This window comes from Protopterus annectens, chromosome 3.part1 (genome assembly GCF_019279795.1).
Source record: "Protopterus annectens isolate FY-2018-M chromosome 3.part1, PAN1.0, whole genome shotgun sequence".
NCBI classification, from domain to species: Eukaryota; Metazoa; Chordata; order Ceratodontiformes; family Protopteridae; genus Protopterus; species Protopterus annectens.
This window is the reverse complement of record NC_056732.1, coordinates 1,394,008,327-1,394,030,578: the sequence shown is the minus strand read 5'-3', so window position 1 is coordinate 1,394,030,578 and position 22,252 is coordinate 1,394,008,327. Positions and strand designations below refer to the sequence as shown.

The following is a 22,252-nucleotide window of genomic DNA, read 5'->3' as shown; positions in this document are numbered from 1 at the left end:
ACAGGGCTCAATGCCAAGCCCTCTCCTATTTGTCAGTTACATATTGTACCTTAAAGCTGATATCTCTGGCCTGCAGTCAATGAGGTTTGCAGATGAGTGCAAACTGGGTATTGTTATTCATTACCCCACTGATTTACAATTGCTCTGGCAATGGTTACACAACTTCAAGAGTGGTGAAAGAGGAACAGTCTCAAACTAAATGCAAAAAAAAATGTACTGCTGTATTCAAATTTGGTAAACAAAACATTTCTGCATTATACCACATAGATGAAACACTCCTCCAAATGGACACTGTAATCAGATATCTGGGCGCCATTGTTGATAAGTCATTAATTTATGAACATCATGTCTCCACAGTACTTAGGAAATCCTTTTACCTGACCCAAGAAATGTACAAGGCTTTTTCCTCAAAATCCAAAGCTGTCTTAGTCCTCCCCCTTAAGCATTTTTCATCAGATCTATTATCAAATATAATGCTCCTTTTGGCATGTACCTGGTATAACATACTCAACTTAAGTGACCTCAAAGATTCTTAATTAAAAATATCAATGACCACAAAACAGTTATCAAGACAGACTAGCAGTCCTCTCTCTTTACTCAGTCTGTTACAGGTTCCTCCACTGCTATCTGTACTAACTTTTTGTGTCACAAAAGATCCAGCCCTCTCTAACCTGATATACCTTTGCTGAGTACAAACAACTCTTCAAATACAGGCAAAAAGTACTTGAATCTTTTTGACAAATTAATAATTGATGGTTTGATATATTTACATTCTAATACACCTGTGGGAACAAACTACTACTGTATCTGAAGCAGACAAGCATCATTGTCAGTTAAAAGGTAAATATCAACAACTGAGTGGGTCACAAAAAATTCTTCCTGGGCCTGTTGAGTGTTATCCTCCTTCAGGTAGGAGAAAACTTTCTGAGGATGGTTTATTGGCTGGGCTTATACTGGTTTAGAAAATTAGTTGAATGTCCATCATTCATACTACTTGACAATGAACATTCTCCAAAACTGGGTTAATGTACAGATGTACAGATACTGCCCAGTAAAAAAAAAAAATCGTCCACTGTACTGCAGCATATTAAGCAGCAGTGGAAAAAAAGCAAACAGCCACCGTTTTTTTATACTCGCTAAAGGTGGTCTTGTTGTTCAGCAAATTAAAATAACAATAAAAAGGTAAACAAAACCATTCAACTAGCAAATCATTGTATTTGTCCCTCTTTAAGCATGGTATAAAAAAAGACAATTTTAGTGAGGAGGAAAAGTAAAGAAAACAATTAAATTGTGTGTCTGTGTGCACATGTGTATGAGAGAGACAGAGAGGGAGCAAGGAAAAAAAGAGGGATCTTGCATAACTCTTAACTACTTTGCTCAAGAATTTGGGTTTGAAAAAAAAAAAAAAATTCAGATCCAAAGAGGCTTTACATCAGCATGCGTTATCTGAAGAATAAGAAGTATGAAACGCTAATGTCTAGCTTTGCTGACTAATTCTAATTCTCAGTGATTTACCAGGAAATAAAGGAGGCAAATCTGGATATGATAGGGGGAGACTCTGGGGGATGAGAGAAGGTACAAGGGTGAGTAGGACATGGGAATCCATGGATTAAAAACAGCTTGGGGCCAAAGGTATATTTAATCTGCCACTGCCTACATAACAGGAAAATGGTCTTGGAAAGTTAGATCTGATGTTGTCAATCTTCATTCTATCCTCAACGAATGGGTTCAGATCCGATCTGTCATATTTGACTTGGCCGATGCTAAAGGTCGCAGCCACCAGATCTCTCAAGCTTTTCCCTTACCCACAATGCACCTACCCAATTACCTCAGATCTCATTTGCCACTTCTAACTTCGGATGTGGTCTACCAGTTTCTCTTGAGCTATATTAGATAAGTAAAGATTTTGTTCATAATTCCTTCCATTAAGCAGTTTCTTTAGTTTTAGTTTTTAGCCTTGTGGTTAGCATCTCTGCTATTTTTTCTCCCTTGCCCTTACAACTTAGTCATTTTTTCATACATACCAGTGTTGATATTTCCTTGTCTTGCATTCTCTTCAACTGTTTTTAGAGTGAAGTAGCTTTTTTTTCTCGTATGCTGCTGCTGCTGTCTTCTCTTTTCCTTTTCATACTTGGTACTGCTAGATACTATCGTTAGTATCTTCCTTTCCTTACGACCTGATTGTATTCCTTCATACCACTGGTGGTATTCCTCTGTTTTCTACTTCCACCCTGTTAAAAAAAAAAAAAAAAAAAAAAAAAAAAAAAAAAAAAGAGGTTACTTTCTAGTTTGCCTTTAGCTTAGAAATGTTATTGATTATTAGTGTTGACTTAGATGGGCGGCCACGGTGGTGCAACAGTTAGCGTTGCCACCTCACAACCTTCTGTGCGTAGTCTGCATGTCCTCCCTCTAGTCGCATGGGTTTCCTCTGAGTGTACTGGTTTCCTCCCACATCCCAAAGACATACTGTAGGTGGATTGGACACTCTAACTTGGCCCTAGGCATAAGTGCGTGCATGTGTATGACTTCTGTGGAAGGATGGGGGCCTGTCAATCATGAGCGGATAGGTGATTCACTGTGGCGACCCCTAACCGGGAAAAGCTGAAAGAAGAAGAATATTAGTGTTGACTTCGGTATTGCATTATGACTGACAAACCTGTGGGTTTCAAGAAATGCTCCAAATGTGGGCATAAGTTGCCGCTCTCAGATGCACATATGCTTTGTGTGTACTGCTTGGGTCTGTTACACCCAAGGATATAGCTAGGTATAATCAGTGTACTCAAATGAGTACATTTTTTTTTTCTGAGCATCTCTTGGAAACTTCAAGATTAAAAAGCAAATAATGTTTAGAACTGTGTAAACAAATATTTACAATACAGAGGTCCAGAAAGGATGCTTGTGTGAAAGGAATACACCTTTAAAATATTTTTTTAATGGTATAAATGCTAACATTTGAAAATAATGTATCCCCTTCCTATACATCTGGGTGGGTAGCATTCTGAAGGTTGAGTACATTTTTAAAAGGATAGGTGGGTGGTGGGGGCAAGAACATTAGGTTTTAGTACAAAATGTAAATTTCTGTCTACATCTCTGGTTACACCTACAGGAAGATTCCTCGATTTGCCATGGATTTAATCCATGAGCTTTAACAGAGCATAAAAATAAGTTGATATCAAAAGGTCTCCTCCCTTCCTCTTTTGGAGAAGATATATCCCAGTCACCAAAGTTGAAGCCTTCCACCTTATCAAACTCTTCCTCAGACTGTTCCTGGAAAAGAAGTTCTAAACATCCGGTCTCAACCCCGGATCAGAAAAAAATGAGAATTCAGGATCCGACTGCTACCTTGAATGATATGACTTCCAAAGTAACTATTATGGATCTGGCACAATCCAGGTAGGATCAGACAAAATAATTGGATCAGACAGAACCTTTGGAGACTCTATATTGTCCTCATACCAGATATTCTCTGTCAGTTGACCCAGTACCTCACAAGCTTCTATCACCTTTTTGCAGAGACCAGCATCCCCCTCCATTTACTCTACTCATTCTTCCAGAAGTCTCACAGAAGATGATGTGAAGGGAGTGGTGAGGAAGATCCTCTTGGCACAGGGGCAGATTGGTTTTCCCTCAACTCCTTCCCCCTCTGGGTCAGGTTACCTGATCTTCCACCACACCACCCCTGCAAGTTCATCCCCTAACACCATTCATAGCAATAGAGTCCCAGGGTGCCAGTCTTCCAGATCCATCAGTCTCGGATCTGAGGATCTCATATCCTTGGATCCACCATCATCTCTGAGACCTCCAATCTTATTGGATCCGTACAGCTCTCAGAGCCAAAGCCTGCCTGCTAAGTCCGGTGCGCAACATTTGACTCTGAAGCTTTTGGAGCCATCTCTGTTTCTCGGCAACTCAGCACTAGACAGTTTGAGTCTGACTTCCTCCTCAGGGGTGGTGCCGGTGGATCAGAGAGAGTGGATGGTTCAGAAATCTGCTTTTTCAGATCAGAGCCTCTCTCTAGCTCCTTTGAGGCTGTGAAGAGAGTGTTTGCTGCCTCAGCAGTCCTGACAGAACCTTCCCCCTTGGATCCTATCTATCCACCATGATGCTTCAGAACCTGGAGGCTCAACAACTTTCTCCATGAGGACATTCTGTACTGGAACCTCAGGTTTACTCCCAGGGAATTTTGACCTCCTCTTCTGAGATGTCCCCAGAACATTCCACTGAGAAAGTACCCAGGAAGAGGACATGCAAGAGGAAGCACCTAGACTCCCCACTGGAGTCTGTCACTGAAGACATAGATTTCGAACAGGGCAAAGGGTCCCCATGGTCACTTCCTGAAGATATTCCCTTTAAAGACATCCTACAAATCCTGAAACAGAGAGGTGGCTGCAACTCCTCCAACCCTATGCCAGAGGAATACACTCTCCTAGAAGCTTACAGTACAGGACCCTCTATTTCCTGGGTGACTCTGCTCACCAACAAACTTGTTGACAGGATCTCTAGGTGGGTGTGGAAGGAGCCTGACTCCATAGAATCCATACCTCAGAGACCGGACAGGATAATGGCACCACCTGTGGACAGACAGTCTTGGGGGGAAAGTGGCTCCAGTTGATGCCATGGTCTTTGTGGTGGCCACAAAGAAGGAACTAGTCGATGAGAGTGCCACTGTACATTCCCCCAACAGGGAGTCTCAGGCAATGGACAGACTGGGGAAGTATGTCTTTGCTTCAACGACCTTTGCCTTGTGGTCACTGAACTATTTGACACATTTTATTAGACTTCAGAGAGATTTGACAAAGGAATTATCAAACTCTCTCTCAGGAACCATCTATGCAGAAGTTAAAGATTCAGTAACTTCTCAGTTGGCAACCCTACAGTCACTACCCAATAGTTCCATGAGGTTAGTTTTCAACATAGTGGAAGGGACCACAAGAGCTGCAGATTCAGGCATTTTCATGAGGAGGCATGCCTGGATGCACTTGTGAAATTTTGAGGAGCCATTTAAGTCCAATTTCATCAATGCTCCCTTTGTTGGAACTACCCTTTTTTGCCCTAAATTGAAAGAAACTCTGTCCGGGTATGAGAAGGATGGAAAAACCTTGTCTGCTGTGTGCATACATTTTTACCCCCAAAAGCTTCTTCTCCAGGAATCAGCAGACTGGCCAGAAAATGTGGTTCAAAAAGTCCCGAGGTCTTTTCCATGACACACGTGGAGGAAGTGCCCCCACAGGCAGAGAAGGGAAATTCCAATGGATGTTATTGCCCTTGTGGCAGAGGTGGCCCACAAAACCAGTGTTCACAAGAATCTTTCTTTGATAAACCCTACCAGTGATCCTGAATGGAGGCCTGACTGTCCACCTCTGAAGACAGTCAGGGAACATTTATCCCTGCACCAGAGAGCCTGGCTAGATTTAACAAAAGATACTTGGGTGCAGAGGATTTTACCCAGAGGTTATATAATACCATTTTCCCTACTACCAACAATTCCCAAAAAAATACCTGATGTTCCACCCAGTCAGAGGGATCAAACAGCAATTCAGATTTGAAAGCTTCTAGAAAAAAAGAGTCATCCAAGAGGTCCCACTAGACCAGATAGGATTCAGAATTTACTCAAGGTTCTTTTTATTGCCAAAAAAGACAGGGGACTGGAGTCCGATTCTGGATCTCACAAATCTAAACAAATCTGTTCAATGAATGAAGTTCCAGATGGTCACTGTTCAGTCCATTCTCCCTTTTCTGGGTAAGGACAATTGGATGTGCTCGACAGATCTTCAAGATGCCTACTATCACATACAAATGAACAGGCAATCCGAAAGTACCTATGCTTCTGGCTGGGAGCCAGTCACTAACAATTCAGAGTACTGCCCTTTGGACTCACCACAGCTGCCAGGGTGTTTACCAAATTCATGGCAGTAGTAGCAGCTTACTTCAGACTGCAGGGATTCCTGGTGCTTCCCTACCTGTACAACTGGCTCATTACCACTCCAACCATGCATCCACCCATGCATGCAAGAGATCAGGTTCTCCACATCTCTGCTCTCCTAGGAAGAACAATAACTACAACAAATCACAACTTCAGCCAACTCAGATATTGGAATTTATTGGAGCACTGCTCAACACAAAGACTGCCATTGCTTCCCTTCCACTACATTGAGTTCAAACAACAAGGTCACAGATCAAGAAGGTTGTAGAAAACACATAAATCTCTGCCCGCACAGTTCTCTGAACTCTAGACCTCATAGTGGCAGTGATAAGCTTAGTTCTGTTGGCCAGGTTTTACATGTGGAGCCTACAGTTGGCTACTCAGTGGTCAATCTTCCATGAGTCAATGTCATATCAGATAAAAATTACCAACACTTGCAAGAGAGATCTCTATTAGTGGATCCAGTCTGATCAACTGCTCCACGGCAATCCCTTCATTCTCCAACAGCCCAAGTGGTATAGTGACCACGGATGCTTCCAAGATAGATTTGGGGGGGCATTATCTGGGGAGACACTCCAGGGTACTTGGTCTCCTAAACAGGCCAATTTGCATATAAATGTCCTAGAGATAAGAGCAGTGCTCTTGATGTTGTAGCTTTTCAAGATGTTCTTCCCTCTGGGACGATTGCAATTCAAATTAATAACATGTCAGTCGTCTGATACATCAACAAACAGGGGGGAACCAAATCTTACCCATTATGTTGAGAAGTGTTTAGAGTCTGGCAGTGGGAGATGTCTTCCAACCGCTTTCTTTTAGCAACACATATTCCAGGGAGATCCAATGTGATTGCAGACAAACTGAGCAGGTACATTCTTCTTCCACATGAGTGGGCCTTCAACGAGAATGTAGCAGATGAGATTTTCCATCAGTGGGGCCAGCCATGATGTGATCTTTTTGCCTCTGCCCTAAACAACAAGTGGAGCAGCTACTTTGCCTTAATTCCCCCACAGGGGCAGTCACCGAGGGATGTTCTACTTCACTATTGGTCCCCCGGTCTCCTTTATGCCTTCTCACCAACCCCAATAATTCCAAAATGTCTGCAGAAAGCTGCCAGGCTGAAGAGCACAGTGATCCTCATTGCCCTCTACTGGCCTCGACAAAATTGGTTTCCCTTCCTGTGACCTCACCTGGTTCAACCACCATGAAACCTAAATCCAGCTCCAGACCTCCTGTCTCACCGGATGGTCATGTCACATCCGGATATACCAAACCTCAGTTGACTGCTTGATTTCTCCAGTTGCCTTAGTAGACAGACAATCTATGCTCTCATCACCTGTCCAATGGATAATTCTGCCTTTCCATAAACCCTCAACAAGGAAAACATATTATAGTAAATGAAAAAGGTTTGCCATTTGGTCTCAGAAACATAATATTGACCCTTTTTCAGCTCCCATTAATCACATTTTAGATTTTCTTGCTCAGATTTTTCAAAACAGTGCCAGTACCTCAACCGTTAGGGTACAGCTAGCAGCAATTTCAAATTACCATACAGGACTGAATGGCGCACCCATAGCGTCTCACAAATTAAGCAAGGCCTTCTTAAAAGGGACACTCCTTCTAAACCTTCCTTTTAAAGACCCTACACCTCCATGGGACTTGAATTTGATGCTTCAGTCTCTCACACAACCTCCCTTTGAACTGACAGCTACATTTGACCTTGAATATCTTTCACGGCAAACAATTGTCTTGGTTGCCATTACTTCCACAAGAAAAATTTCTGAGATCCAAGCTCTATCTTCTAAAGCTTCTTACTTGGTTTTCCACAAAGATAGAGTGACCTTACATATCAACCCATCCTTTCTTCCAAATGTGGTGTCAGAATGCAACATCAATAGTACTGTCAATTTGCCAGTGTTTTTTCCTAGGTTTACCAACAAAGGAAAATATATCTTACATTTACTGGATGTTCATAGACAATTATGATTTTATCTACATAGAACAGAAAAGATCAGTAAAGCAGACCAACTATTTATCTCCTTCTCTGGATGACAATTGGGAAAATTGATTTCCACAGTTACTAAATCAAAGTGGCTGACAAATTGCATCTCTTTTGTCTGCACTAAATTGGGCATTTCTCTTACACAACCATTGAAAGCACACTCCACTAGATCCATCACTACTTCCACGGTTTTTCAGTCTAGGATGTCTATGGAAGACATTTGTGCAGCAGCAACTTGAACTGCTCCTTCACACCTTAATCACTCATTGCAAGTTGTATCTGATCTCCAAAGGTAGGGCATCATTTGGTTCTATGGTGCTCAGGAATATCCTTCCTTGAGGCCACACCGGATACAAGTAGCTAGGGACTCTATCCCATTCAAAGAAGATTGACAGCATCAGAAGAAGAAGTTATGTACTTACCATAACGTTCCATCTGTGTTGTTGATTTTCACTCCACTAGATCCATCACTACTTCCACGGTTTTTCAGTCTAGGATGTCTATGGAAGACATTTGTGCAGCAGCAACTTGAACTGCTCCTTCACACCTTAATCACTCATTGCAAGTTGTATCTGATCTCCAAAGGTAGGGCATCATTTGGTTCTATGGTGCTCAGGAATATCCTTCCTTGAGGCCACACCGGATACAAGTAGCTAGGGACTCTATCCCATTCAAAGAAGATTGACAGCATCAGAAGAAGAAGTTATGTACTTACCATAACGTTCCATCTGTGTTGTTGATTTTCATTCTTCATCATCTCCCCTCCCACCAACCCCCGTCCATGGGTTCTGTAGGAAGGAATATTTACATAGTCTCTAAATATGCATGTTTTATATGTCTATATGACATTGGATATGACTTTCCATAATTCTCTTCATCTTCCTACACTAATATAGCAGCAAATAAGATCTGAGGTAATTGGCTAGGTGCATTGTGGGTAAGGGAGAATCTCGAGAGATTTGGTGGCTGCGAGCTTTAGGATCATCCGAGTTGGATCCGACAGATCAGATCCAAACCCATTTGTTGAGGAAGAATGAAGAGTGACAACACAGATGGAATGGTAAGGTAAGTACATAACTTCTTTTTCTCTGGTATTGTACTATGCAGACTGCTTCTTGAAACCTAATCTACTCCTGAGGTTAGAACTAAAGTGACATGTGTGCTAGTTTAGTTTCAGCACAGCCATCCAAATCAAAAGTCAAAAGCTAAATGTAGCAGTTCTGTGTCTACTGCTTTATGTACAACAGAGCAATTTGTGCTGGAACATGCCAATTTAAATCTAATTGTGTTAGAAAACCACTGAACTATAATTCCAAGGGCTCATAGGTCTTAATGTTGTGCTCCTTGTCCCTGTTGGACTGTATCATAGCCTCATGCTACAGGTACAGAAAAATAATTCATTGCTTTTTTGGAGAGATTCGGGATCATTTATATTTTCCTTTTACAGGATTCATGACCCCTGATGAACACAAGAAACTGGAGAGTCTGAAGTCACCTCACAATAAGTACTGGGTCCCTTGTGTGTGGTTTGCAAATCTTGCCACAAAAGCACGAAATGAAGGACGAATCAAAGACAATGTTGCTCTCCAGCACATGTTAAATGTAAGTAATTTAATGAAACAATATGTGCAACAATGTCCTGAAATGTGCAAATAAAACTAGAGTATTTTTCTTTATTTATCCCTCCTCCCCTTTTGTTCATTTCCAGCTAAACATTAGCTGCTCTTAAGTGTATTTGGTATTACCAGAGGGGATTGCACCAACACAGCTATTAGTAGATTGGGAAAGGGAAAGAAAATCATGGAGCAGAGCAACCTGAAAGCATCATGTATGTTGCTCTAGTACAGCAAAGGATTTTGTTATGTCCTACACGGGGGGGGGGGGGGGGCTGCTTAACATCATGCACATTAAATTAGCAACCCCATTTTCCCAAATAGCTAATTGGACTAAATATGTTTCAAAAACAGTTTTTTTTACTTTGTTTAAAAGTATTAAATTACTTTTTTTATTTATAATTGTTCAAAGACTATTCAATGATTACCCTTCCGAATAAATGTCATTGGCAAAAACTTATGGAAATTGTTTCATCCATTTTCGCGATGCAATATAAATAATATTCCACAATTTGAAATTAGCATTTCTCTGCCATCTAAATTGAAGTACTTTTTTTTCTAGTTTATCTTCCTTTATAATTTGCAATCTCATTCCATCTGTCTTTATATAATTGTGTCTTTCTTTGTAAAGCATGTATATTTTTATTTTTATATCTTTAATGTTCATGCAGGATATAGCAATACCTCATGTATGTCGTTCTAAAATGTTTCTCATCATCATATTTTCCTTTTCCAATAAGATGGATCATATGAGTAGTTCCTCAACTTGAGGCAATTTGGTTGTTTTATATTACTACAGTAAGTACTACAATTATCCACAAATATATTCACTAAAAACTTGTAAGTTATTACAAGAGAAAAAAAAGGATTCACTTTTCAAATTATATATTGCTAACTTTGAATGGTTATTGTTTAGCTATAGCTTGATGTTTTATCCCTGTCGTCTGGCAATTTACTTGGAAATGATCGAGTTTTGTGCTGAGCTATGTCTGTACATTGATTTGCTTCAGGTACATACATATTCCATTCAGTTTGTTACATTATTATCAAGTTTCTGTCCTTTGCTACTCTTTAGGCAGCCTTAGTTCTTATATTGTGTGTGGACCAATTAGATTAAGTTCTTGAGAGGATGTGGTATCTCAGCATTCTCTACTTCTTCAGGCTCGCTGTAGGGTCATGCATCTTCTAGCTTTTGAATTTCCTCAGTGGACCTCAGTGAAAGTCCTTTTCTGTATCTTTTTTTATTATAAGATATTTGGCATTTCTTCAATGGCTTTTTTAAGGTGTATGTGGCCCCTTTTCAGTAGTTCGTTGATACTGAACCTTATTTTCAATTCGGAGTTCCAAAGGCATTAATTTCTGATAGTGCTGCTGTTTTACCTTTTAAATTCACATGTTGTTAGTGGGGCTAAACTGAAAGTATGGGTGCTTTGGTCTCAGCATTAACAACACTCAAAGCAGCAGGATGTATCTAGTATGAACTGGCAGCTTGTTACCTTTGTATTTTCACTGGCTTGGTCAACCATACTTGCTAAAAGTTCATTTATAGTATTTTGCCATTCATGCATCATTACTTGAAACCTGGACGTTTTTTTAATTGCCATGAATGTACTACAGCTGTCTGAGCCCCAGGTGCTTGAACATCACTATTTTGTAGCCAGGGAATTGGCTATGTTGGGGAATTCTTCCCACTGTAGTGTTGGGAATTGGTGGAACCTATTCCAGTTAGAATAAGGAAACCTGGATACAGTAATCATTTAAGATGCTTGGATTGTGGTTAGAAGAAAGAATGCTTGACCCTGTGTACATTGGTGGCAAACTCTTTGAAGGCATTGCAAGGTTATCAGTTTGATATAACAACATTGAACATAAAAATGTGTGTGTGTGTGTGTGTGTGTGTGTGTGTGTGTGTGTGTGTGTGTGTGTGTGTGTGTGTGTGTGTGTGTGTGTGTGTGTGTGTGTGTTTTCTATTAAATGTATTATTTGTGCTGTTTGTGTGCTTTTGGTAATATTATTCAGCATATATTTGTTTTAAGCAACATTACACTATTTGCAATATTTTAATGTGAACATATGCACATTACTATTATTGCATGCTTTACTTTAACTTGTGTAACAGTCTTTAGGTAATTAAACACTTAAATAAAGCTGAAGTTGAAAATTAATTTGTATAAGTATTTTAATCAAATCAGTGACTGCTGATTGCAGATGATTTTATAGACAATAGAAAAGCTTGTATGCTTATATGATAAAGTTTGTTTGCTTTATTTTGTTCTCATTAAACAGACTAAACCAAAATATAATTCCAAATTCTTATATCAACTGGAAACAATGTGCTGTAGTATGTGTTGTGTTTTCATGTCACCTGTCAGCAATCTTCCCTAAATGAAAAGATTTGAATGCATGTACTGTTTTATGTGAAATAAACTCATCACTAAGTGCTTGTGGAGCCTGCATATCCTAAGCATCAATTAACTTCAAAGTTAAGTAAAGAAGAGTTATCATGGGTCCTAGTACTGTCACACTTCCCTCATGCACCTTAGGGTAGAGCTTTGATAAAGACTAATTTATCTACTACCTCTTCTAACAGAATTTCTAACTCACTCCCATCAATCCTATTTGTTTTATTTATAGGAAGCAAGATACACTGTGATTTCTATCCTCTGGGCTAATAATCAAGGAGTCTGAATCCTCACCACGAACACCAGTGAGGGATGTTCACTTGGAACAGAAATGGATACACACAGTATTTCCAGATGCAGTTATCCACACCAAGCACAATTTCCTTTAAGAGCACACAGGGAATACACTCCTGTCCTGGGGCTGGGTTTCCATCTCTCTCACCAGGCCCCAGTAAGACTCCACACTGGTCACAGCTGTACAGTTGAGCCCTCAGTCAAGTGTTTCAGGCCAAGTCCACCACCACCCTCTCTGTGAAACCAGTGTTATGTGTCCCTGCTCCAAGTAGCGCACACACACACACACACACACACACACACACACACACACACACACACACACACACATACACACACACACACACACACACACACACACACACACACACTTTCAGATTTCATTTTCTCACACACATCAGGGAAAGGGTGGCACAGATCTACCAGCTATGCCCCCTCTGTCCAGACTATAAGATAGATAATGCCACCAGAACTCTTCAAAGTCAGCTACTCTAAGGCTCTTACAAGGGTACACAATTATACTGAGTAAAATTAATACTAAAACAAATGGTAGTGTTTGACCAATGCAGCAAGGCTTTCAGGAGTGGCCACAGTGTCAAATAAATATAAGTACTCTCAAAGGTTAAAATATTCTCTAAAATCTGAGCCACAGTGAAAAGTTTAAATATATTTAATAATAAATAATAAAAAGAACATGAAAATACTAAATATCTATTTAAAATAAACACCAGAGTTTCAATCACAAGAAATATTAAAAATAACACAGATGGATAGATTCACACAGATACAGAAAAACAGTACTTATCTAATTTCACTCTATTTTCCTGACTGATCTAAAAAATACTATTCCCTGTTTACTTACTAAAGCAAGGCAAGAGGAAGTGGGTTATTGGTCCTTCTTTGCCAGGTTTCACAAACTGATGAAGTGACATCTCTCACTAATACCTAAATATCATTTCAGTGCTGGCTATAGAATGACATCACATCTGCTCATCTGACTCTGGTTCCCATACTACCCCCTTTACTAGAAACTGAACCAGAATCTAGCACATATGTGTTATAATACACACACACACACACACACACACACACACACACACACACACACACACACACACACACACACACACACATAGAGAGATTTGCCAAGATGTGTTACAGCATCTGGAAGCTATAAAAACATTTCAAAAACTTCCACCCTTTCAGGGTAGCAGTTAGTTCACCCCAAAGGACAACACAGTAGGATCCCTAGTCCTGGTTTTCACAAACATTTTGTCTCTGGCTGCAATCAGAACTGTAAGATAAAATCATTATAGCCTAAACCAGATAATTTAATTTCAGACTATTTTTCAAAGTTAGCTGGACTGAGATTAACCTCTTCTCTTCCAGTATCCTCTGTTACAATATATTCATTTCAACAGTTACAATACAGTCTGACATACAGGTGTGTTTCTTTTCTGTCCAGCAGGACCCACTGCTGGTACATTTGTAACACAAGCAGCTTTACAAATACATTTTCAACATAAGTACCTGTACAAATTAATTTGATAAACAAATGCCATATAACTCTTTAGAAAACTCCAGCTAAATATGCTGGCATATGTCACACATGCACTGCCCTACTCTCTCTGTCATAGCTGACACTACCTCATATCATCACATACACATATCAGGTTTATCCAAGCAATAAAAGAATAGTAATACAAATGCAATATACAGAAATCTAAATTCCTTAAAAAGGTCATATTTAATAGAATGTGTGGGTTCCTAGTTTGAATGGGTGTGCATAAGGATTCAGCTCTGAACCCACTGTTGCTTATATTGGTGATGGACCACATCAGCAAATAGGTCACAAAAGACAGTTCAACAAAGCTGCTGTATGCAGACAATGTGACATTACTACCAGAGTCTGAACAAGAACTTCAGCAAATCATAGAAGAATGGAATGCAAACGGAAAGCACCTGGGATAAAACTGAGTACAAGCAAAATACTTGCCATGACAACAAATAGGGGAAATGAGAAGAAAATGAAAATTGAGATAGAAGGGAAAGAGTAGAACAGGTTAACAGCTTCAAGTATTGCTTCTCTCAGTTTATTTTTTTTTTCAATTCTTTTGGGCTTCTAATACCAAGACATAAATGTGCCCTATTCTGAAGTCAGGGTAAGATTAAAGTTCATGAAACTGGTATTGTTCCAATATTTGAAGTTGGCCAAAAGTTATCTTTGCAGCACCTGCAATGTGGCCAAAACTGACTCCTTCTGCAAATTCATATGGACTTACATGTATTGGCAGCACATCTAAATATGACTGTAAATTATGTTTTACTAGAACTCTTGTTCTAATCACTGTTGGAAATGTCTAGGTATCTTTCTTCCATACTGCTCGTTTCAGCCTGCAAATCCTGGTATTTTATTGACTTGATGTCTCTCTGTATGTAAAACACTCAAATCACTAGGTGTAGCAATTTCAACGATCAATATTACTTATGTCTTTTTTTCCTGGACTACTATATCTGGTTTTCTCACACCTATTTTTGAACCGTTGGTAATGGGTGAGCTTCATGTGATATAAACTTCATCATTCTCTATAATGCTTTGCGGTTCATATTTCCAATGCTTCTCAACTACTTCTATACTCTAGTGTTTGCACAATCCATATCACAGCAGTCTTGTCACATGATTGTGCCTTTCAGTATACAGGCTGTCTGCCATGAGTGTATCAAACCCAGCAATAACATGTGTGACTGTTTCCAGTTCTTTGTTGCAGAACCTGCATTTCTCTGTTTCTTCCACATGTTCAATGGACTCTGTAAACTGATGTGTATGTACACCATCATCCTGGACCACCATTATTAACCTTTCATCTTTTGGTTTCAATTCACCTCTCCTTAACCATTTCTGTATGAAATCCTGATCTTCACGAGGTTGTCCCAGAAGATCTCTATTCTTGGCACAATATTTATGCCTTTTCCACATTTTTACCTTCTCATCTGATCCTTCTCCTTATATTCTTTCGTTTTTTTTTTTGGCACATTCAGTTGCTGTCTGTTTCTTGTCCTCTTCTGGTTTGATTTCCATTCCTGCCTGATACCGAAATGCTTCTGCTAAACTAAGCACAGAAGTTGTCTTATATTTCTTCTCCTCATGTTTTAAAACTTTCACTATGTTTGGATCTGGTGAGTTCAGCAGATATGTATGCAGTCTTATAACTGCAGCTCTATACATGTAATCAGTTTTGAAGAGGAATATATAATCTTGGTAGACACTAATTGTTATTTATCATTTGATAAGCAAGAAGCATTTCTATTGTTTTCCTGTCCAAACTGATCCAATACCTTTTGGGGCCAGTCAATTACCCCAAAACCTGAAGTTAGAACAGGAAGAGCAAATTGTTTTATATGTTGGACTTTATTCCTAGATGTCAAGGCAGTTTTCTGTATTAGTTTTAGTCTTTTGAAGTATCAAGTATCTTGGAGGGATGACTAATAAGTCTAAATAAAGAGGTCAAATCTAGAATCAGAGGGGATGCAGCCAACATCATAGAGTGTCAGGGTAGTATGTAACAGAAGAATGCAAAAGACGCTAAAAGGTAAGTTGTACAAAACAGTGGTAGGAACAATACTAATGTATGGTATAGAAACCTGGGCAGTGAAGCCAAAGCAGCTGAGGAAACTAGAGGTGATGGAGATGAAGTTTCCGAGACAGGTAGTAGTATGTGCACTGTGGGACAGATAACGAAATGTGGACATCAGAGCAGAAGCTAAAGTAGTTCCAATTGCACAAAAGGTCAAAGAGGACAGATTATGGTAGACTGGGCACATGCACAGAGGATTTGGGAGATAGACAGGATGAAGGCAAGAGGAAATGAGGACATCTAACAAAGACATGGATAAATTGCATTAGAGAAGACCTGTAACAGTCAGGCATGAACACTGAAGAAGGAAGGAGAGTGGCACTAAATTGACAACAATGGAGACAGATGATGCAACACCGTGACCCCCATGTAGAAAAATGGGAAAAAGGGGGTTAATGATGATTTTAACAGAAAATGACCAGGTCTCCCTTGGGATACCTAAATGTCTTTCTTAAGATAAGTAGATGAAAATTGTCATAGTCTCGAGTAAGAATATCACTCAATGTATCTCAGAGTTCTTGAAAACTTTAAAAATAAGCATTTCTTGGAAAATGTAAAAATTTGTGTCTGCTACTTTATTTTGTAATGTAGCTTCACTCCATGAAATAAGTTTCAGTTCAGTTTTAAATTTATTAGCTTTGTGAATGAACTTGTATTTAGTAACACTATCACTGCAGATCCTTTCTTAACCAGCATAGTCAGTCTAATAAATCGGCATCCTTATTTGTCAGATGCTTCATTATATGTGGAAGTCTTGAAAAAATCATAACTTATTTGCCAGAGTTTCTGGGCACCATATTTTCATCTGTGTACTTATAATTCTCCTTTGCCTGTCAAAACTATCTCAGCAGGTTAACACAAACCTCCTGCAAAATATGCATTCAGCTTTTATATGGTCAGTTTGCAAAATTATAAGGAGACACTTTTATGTGTCTTTCTTTCTCCCTCTTTCTAGTTTTTACTTTAGTTTCACATTATATTTTCAAAGCTCTCAAACAAATTTCAGTAAACTCCCAGTTAACCAGAACTCAAGCAACCAGAAAAAAACATTGAAGAAATACATCACAATTTTCATGTGTTGCACTTTATGTCCCCCCCCCCCCCACACACACACACACACAGAAACATAACTCACATTTTTACAGTTTTAAAAGAGTTTTAAAAAGCAAGATAGGAATAAATTCCCTCTCTTCCCAACCTGAGAACAAGTCAAAGCAAACAAATAGTATAGGGTACAGTATTAGTCAGGCCTATTTTTAATAGTGACTCTCAAGCAACCGGAAACTACAGTTATCTGGCATCTACCAATCCCAATGGGTGCCAGTTAACTGAGAGTTTACTGTATTCCTTTTTAACCATGAAAAATATGGTCTATTAGATCATATAAGCAAAGTATTTTGTTCCAAGATGCCTTTGTTTGTATAGACAAAGAGTAGAATACATAATCAAATCACACAATAAAACATGTTGTTTGATTAGTGCTAGCAAAAAGGATGTGCTCAGTTCAAATATATAACCTGGTAATGAGATCAGCGGCCTGCACTGTGCATTATTCAGTGTTTGCAAATGACTGCATAAAGAGACTAAATTAAGTTGCACAACAAAATGAGGCAATAATGATATGCAAATGCAAGCAGATACAGAGTGTCACTGTTCACAGTCATATGAGTGGCAGCTTGCACATCTCACTGCACAACTCCACAAAGATGTACAGCTATGGAAACTTCTGAGCTACATTTCAGAAAAATGCTAGGAGTGGCAGGAGTGTACAGTCAGTGGCATTTACTTTCTCTTGAAGCAGTTGGCCCTTCCCCAGCTTTGTTTTATGGTACACCATGGCATGGTCAAGGTTTATGCAGTGGATAATATAACATGAATGACAAGCTGATAATTTTCCACATCTATATAGAAATGGACACAATATGGCATCTGGTAGAACATGTGACATCCTCACTGTGGGCCAGTAATCAAGGAGCCTGAATCCTCACCACTAGCACTGGAGTGGGATGTTCATATGGAACAAAAATCGATACACCCAGTATTTCCAGATGCAACTCTCTACATCAAGCACCATTTCCCTTAACAGCACACATGGAACACACTCAGTCCGGAGTCTGGATTTCTCTATCTGTCTCCCTCCAGGTCCCCAGTGAGACTCCCCACTGGCACAGCTATAGAGTTGAGACCTTAGCCAAGTATCCAAGCCAAGTTCTCCACTACTCTGTCTGTGAAACCAGTGCTTTGTGCCCCTGCGCCAAGCAGCTGACACACACACTCGCTGATATTTGCTTTTCACACACAGACACACACCTGGGAAAGCCTGGCACAGATTTACTAGCTATGCCCTCTTTTGCCCATAATATAAGGTAGACATTCCAATGCCAACTACTCTAAGGCTCTTGCAAGGGTATGCAATTATACTGAGTGGAATTAATATTAATACAAATGGTAATTTTGACCAAACAGCCAGGCTTTCAGGGGCATCCACAGCTGTCACCAAATATATATAAGTATTCTGAGAGAATAAAATATTCTCTAAAAGACCAGCCACAATAAAAAGTTTAAATATATTTAATAATAAATAAGAAATGAAAAGGAAAATACTAAATATCTATTTACAGTAAACACCAGAGTTTCAGACACAGGAAATATTAAAATAATATAGGTGAATAGATTCATACAGATACAGGAAAACAGTACTTAACTAATCTCACTACATTTTTCTGACTGATCTAAATAATTACTATTCCCTGGTTCACTTACTAGAGCAAGGCAAGATAAAGTAGGTGAGGGGTCCTTCTTTGTCAGGTTCCAAAAACAAATTGCTATGAGACTTCAGTCTCACCTAGTATTAAAAGATCATCTTTAGTGATGGATTACAGAATGACATCACACACAACTAGTCGTATGACTTCTAATTTCCGTACTATTCCTTTGGCTAGAAGCTGCCAGGATTTAGCACATATGTGTTACAATACATATCTTGAGCTTTGCTAAAGTTTATTGCAACATGTGGAAGGTGTAAAACAATTTTAACACTTCTGCTCTATCTATAAGGACTAACAAACCATACTTCTTACAGATGTTGTCTCTCTGGCTTCATTCAAAACTGTGAGATAACATCTTTGTTGCCTAGGCCCAGTAATTTAATTTCAGAACATTTTTTTTCAAAGTTAGCTGCAGCTGGACTGCGATTAACCTCTTCAATATATATATATATATATATATATATATATATATATATATATATATATATATATATATATATATATATACATATACACATACATACACATATTTCAACAGTTACAATAATACATGCAGCTTTCTTTTTCTGTCTAGCAGGGCACACTGTTGGTACATTTTGAAAGCAAGCAGCTTTACAAATACATTTTTAACACAAGCATCTGTAGAAATCAGTTTGATATACAAATGAAATATAATTCTTTACAAAATTTTAGCTAGATGTGCTGGCATATCTTACACATTCACTGCCCGACTTTTCTTGGCATAGCTGGAAATACCTCACATGTTCACACACCCCCCCCCCCTTCAAAGACTCAAGCTGGTTTCTTAAGTGACCCTGGAGAAACCTTACTTGAGAGGAACAAGCCTATCTGGGAATACATTAACCCATACCCTGTCTTGAGAACCCATCTGCACTGGCACTGCAACCCTAGGTTCCACCATAGTAACTTGGCATTTTGCTGGCTGGCTCACTGTAGCCATAGATCCCCCTCATACTCCTCCTGCCTCCTACTGCAAATACTTATTACAAGGTCCACCCTATCATGGTAAGGTTTCACCATGTTAACATGGTACCCCTGCCTCCTGCCTAGCAGGTCTACAATGTAGTTAACATCACTGGCCTTCTTTACCACTTTGAAGGGCACCTCCCTAGCTGCCTGCAGCTTAATGTGTCTGACAGGAATGAGAACCATAACCTGCTGTCCCACAGCATACTCTCAGACTCAAGCATTCCTGTCATACCAGACCTTTTTCTGCTGTTGGGCTCCTGCTAGGTTCTTCTGGGTAAAGTCCAGGAGCTCCCTAAGCCTTGTTCTGAGGTTTAGGACATATGTCACAGCAGACTCCTTGTGAGATTCCCACACAACCTCCCCACTTTTCACAAATCAAATCTAAAGGCCCCCTCACCCTATGCCCATACAACTCAAAGGGTGAAAAACCTGTGGATTCCTGGGGTATCTCTCTGTGTGCAAACAGCAGATAGGGCAAATATATGTCCCATTCCCCCTTAAACTGGTCTGAAAATGCCCATATCATGGTCTTTACTGTAGAGTTTAACTTCTCCATAAGACCATTAGTCTGAAGATGGTAGGAGGTAGTCTTTAGGTGCTTTATCCCACAGCGCTTCCACAGACAAGCCAGCAGGTATGACATGAAATTGGCAGCTCTGTCAGTCAGTATTTCTCTCGAGAAACCTATCCTGCTGAAAATCTCTAGCAAAGCATTTGCCAATTTCTCTGCCTCAATCTCGGCCAGAGGCACCACTTCGGGGTATCTAGTAACATAATCTACTACCACCAGCATATACTTCTTCCCTGTGGAACTTTGGGTACTCAGAGTCCCCACAATATCCATTGCTATGCACTGAAATGGCTTCTGAATCACAGGCAACAGCATCAAAGGAACTCTGACCTTGTCTTCTGCCTTGCCTACATTTTGGCACTGCTCACAGGTCCTGCAATACCCTGTTACATCCCTTGTAAATCCCAGGCCAATAAAAGTTCTGCATAATACGTCTCTTGGTACATTTTATGCCCATATGACCTGAAAAAGGAATGTCAAGGGCTTTGGCTAGAAGTGCCAGACGGTAGGCTCTATGCAATACCAACTGCTGTATTATCACAGCCTCTAGCCCTCCCTCAGGGGTCTACTCTCAGTACAGTAACCCTTTGTTACAGTACACAGACTCCCATTTTCTTTGAGAATCAGATGCCTCCTTAGCTACCTCCCTCAAGCCTCTCAGTGTAGGGTCCGAGAGCTGAGCCTGTCTCAACTCTATCTTTGTAACTCTTCCCAGCTCCCCTTCCACAGGAAGTTTGGTATCCTCTGACAGTGATGCCTCACTGTCAGCTTGGGTACTGCCACTCACCTTTGTCCTTGCAGTCACCCTGTCCAAGGGAACACCAGTACCTACCAGCAGCTGTGGCTCAGCTTCAGACTCACTGTTACAGGGTAGCTTCCTCCCTGAAATAGCCACCTCACTAGCCCTGGCTTCAGGTGTGAAATTTGTCTGGGTCTCCCCTTGGCTACCATACTCACATGCCTGCCCTCAATCCTGACTGCATGTAACTACATGCACACAAGGTACTGCATTATCAAAATTGTTTCCTATCAAGACATCAACAGGAATATCTTCAGACACACCTACTTGCTTGCTTCCCTTTCCACCCTCCCAGACAATGTGAACCCTGGCCAAAGGCATTTGGAATGGGGCCCATTCTAAAGCTTTGACTGGAGTGGACTGCCCAAGCAAGTACTGCTCCTCTTTAACCACTGCAGGATTCACAATGGTTATGTCAGGGGACTGTGTTGCTCATGGCAGTGGCCTGTTTTCCATCCACTAAAATAGGATATAACCTTTGGTGACAGTTTGGTACCTCTGTTGTCTTCAGACAACTTACCACTGGCATACTTTTATTCCCACTTGCTGGCTCCCCCAACTTTTATTCCCCACCTTGCCTCAATGGGCATCTATATGATATATGACCCCACTGATTGCATTTAAAACATCTAACCCTTGATCCTGTCCATGTACCTGAACTTGAGGCTTCCCCTGTTCCCTGTGGACTCTGTTGGGGTGGTTTAGGCTGCCTACCACAGGTTCCCTTATATCCATGTACAGCACTGGGTATCCCTTTCCTGTGCAGTGATGCCCTGCTTGCTAAGTAGATATCCCCTTTTTCCCAGCTCATCTGCAGAGTTGTTACATTCCTGGTCTGACAACCAGATTCTCATGTCTTCCTGCAAAGTGCAAAGGACAAAGGGCTTGTTCCCTTACCAAAAGGTCTGCCAGTCCTTCAAAAGTGCTGAGCTGACACCCTCTCACCCACCTATGAAAATAAGTGCTTAGCTCAGCAATATAATCCCACACACACTCATCTGCCTTGTATCTATGCTCACAAAACTTTTTTTCTATAAGCGTCAGGTGTTAACTTAAAGCATTCCAGTAAACAATGTTTGACTTTATCATAATTTAAACACTCAATATCAGACAATTTAGAAACAGCAATGACAGCTTTACCATGCAGTAAGGGGGTCAGAAACTGTACCCAGAGCCCTTGGTCAACATTATACTGTTTACATACACTTTCAAATATATATGAATAAAACTATCAAAATAATCACCCCTGTAAATTGTG

The 22,252-nt window shown here is 40.1% G+C and overlaps 1 protein-coding gene across 1 annotated transcript in view; it reads left to right on the top strand.

The window, feature by feature from the left end:
- LOC122798479 (bestrophin-2-like) overlaps nt 1-22,252 on the top strand; it is a 624,740-nt gene that overhangs the window by 329,362 nt on the left and 273,126 nt on the right. The window contains exon 5 of the mRNA XM_044067436.1: nt 9,370-9,524. Within this exon, the coding sequence (XP_043923371.1) occupies nt 9,370-9,524 (155 nt within the window). The remainder of the gene's footprint in view (nt 1-9,369; nt 9,525-22,252) is intronic.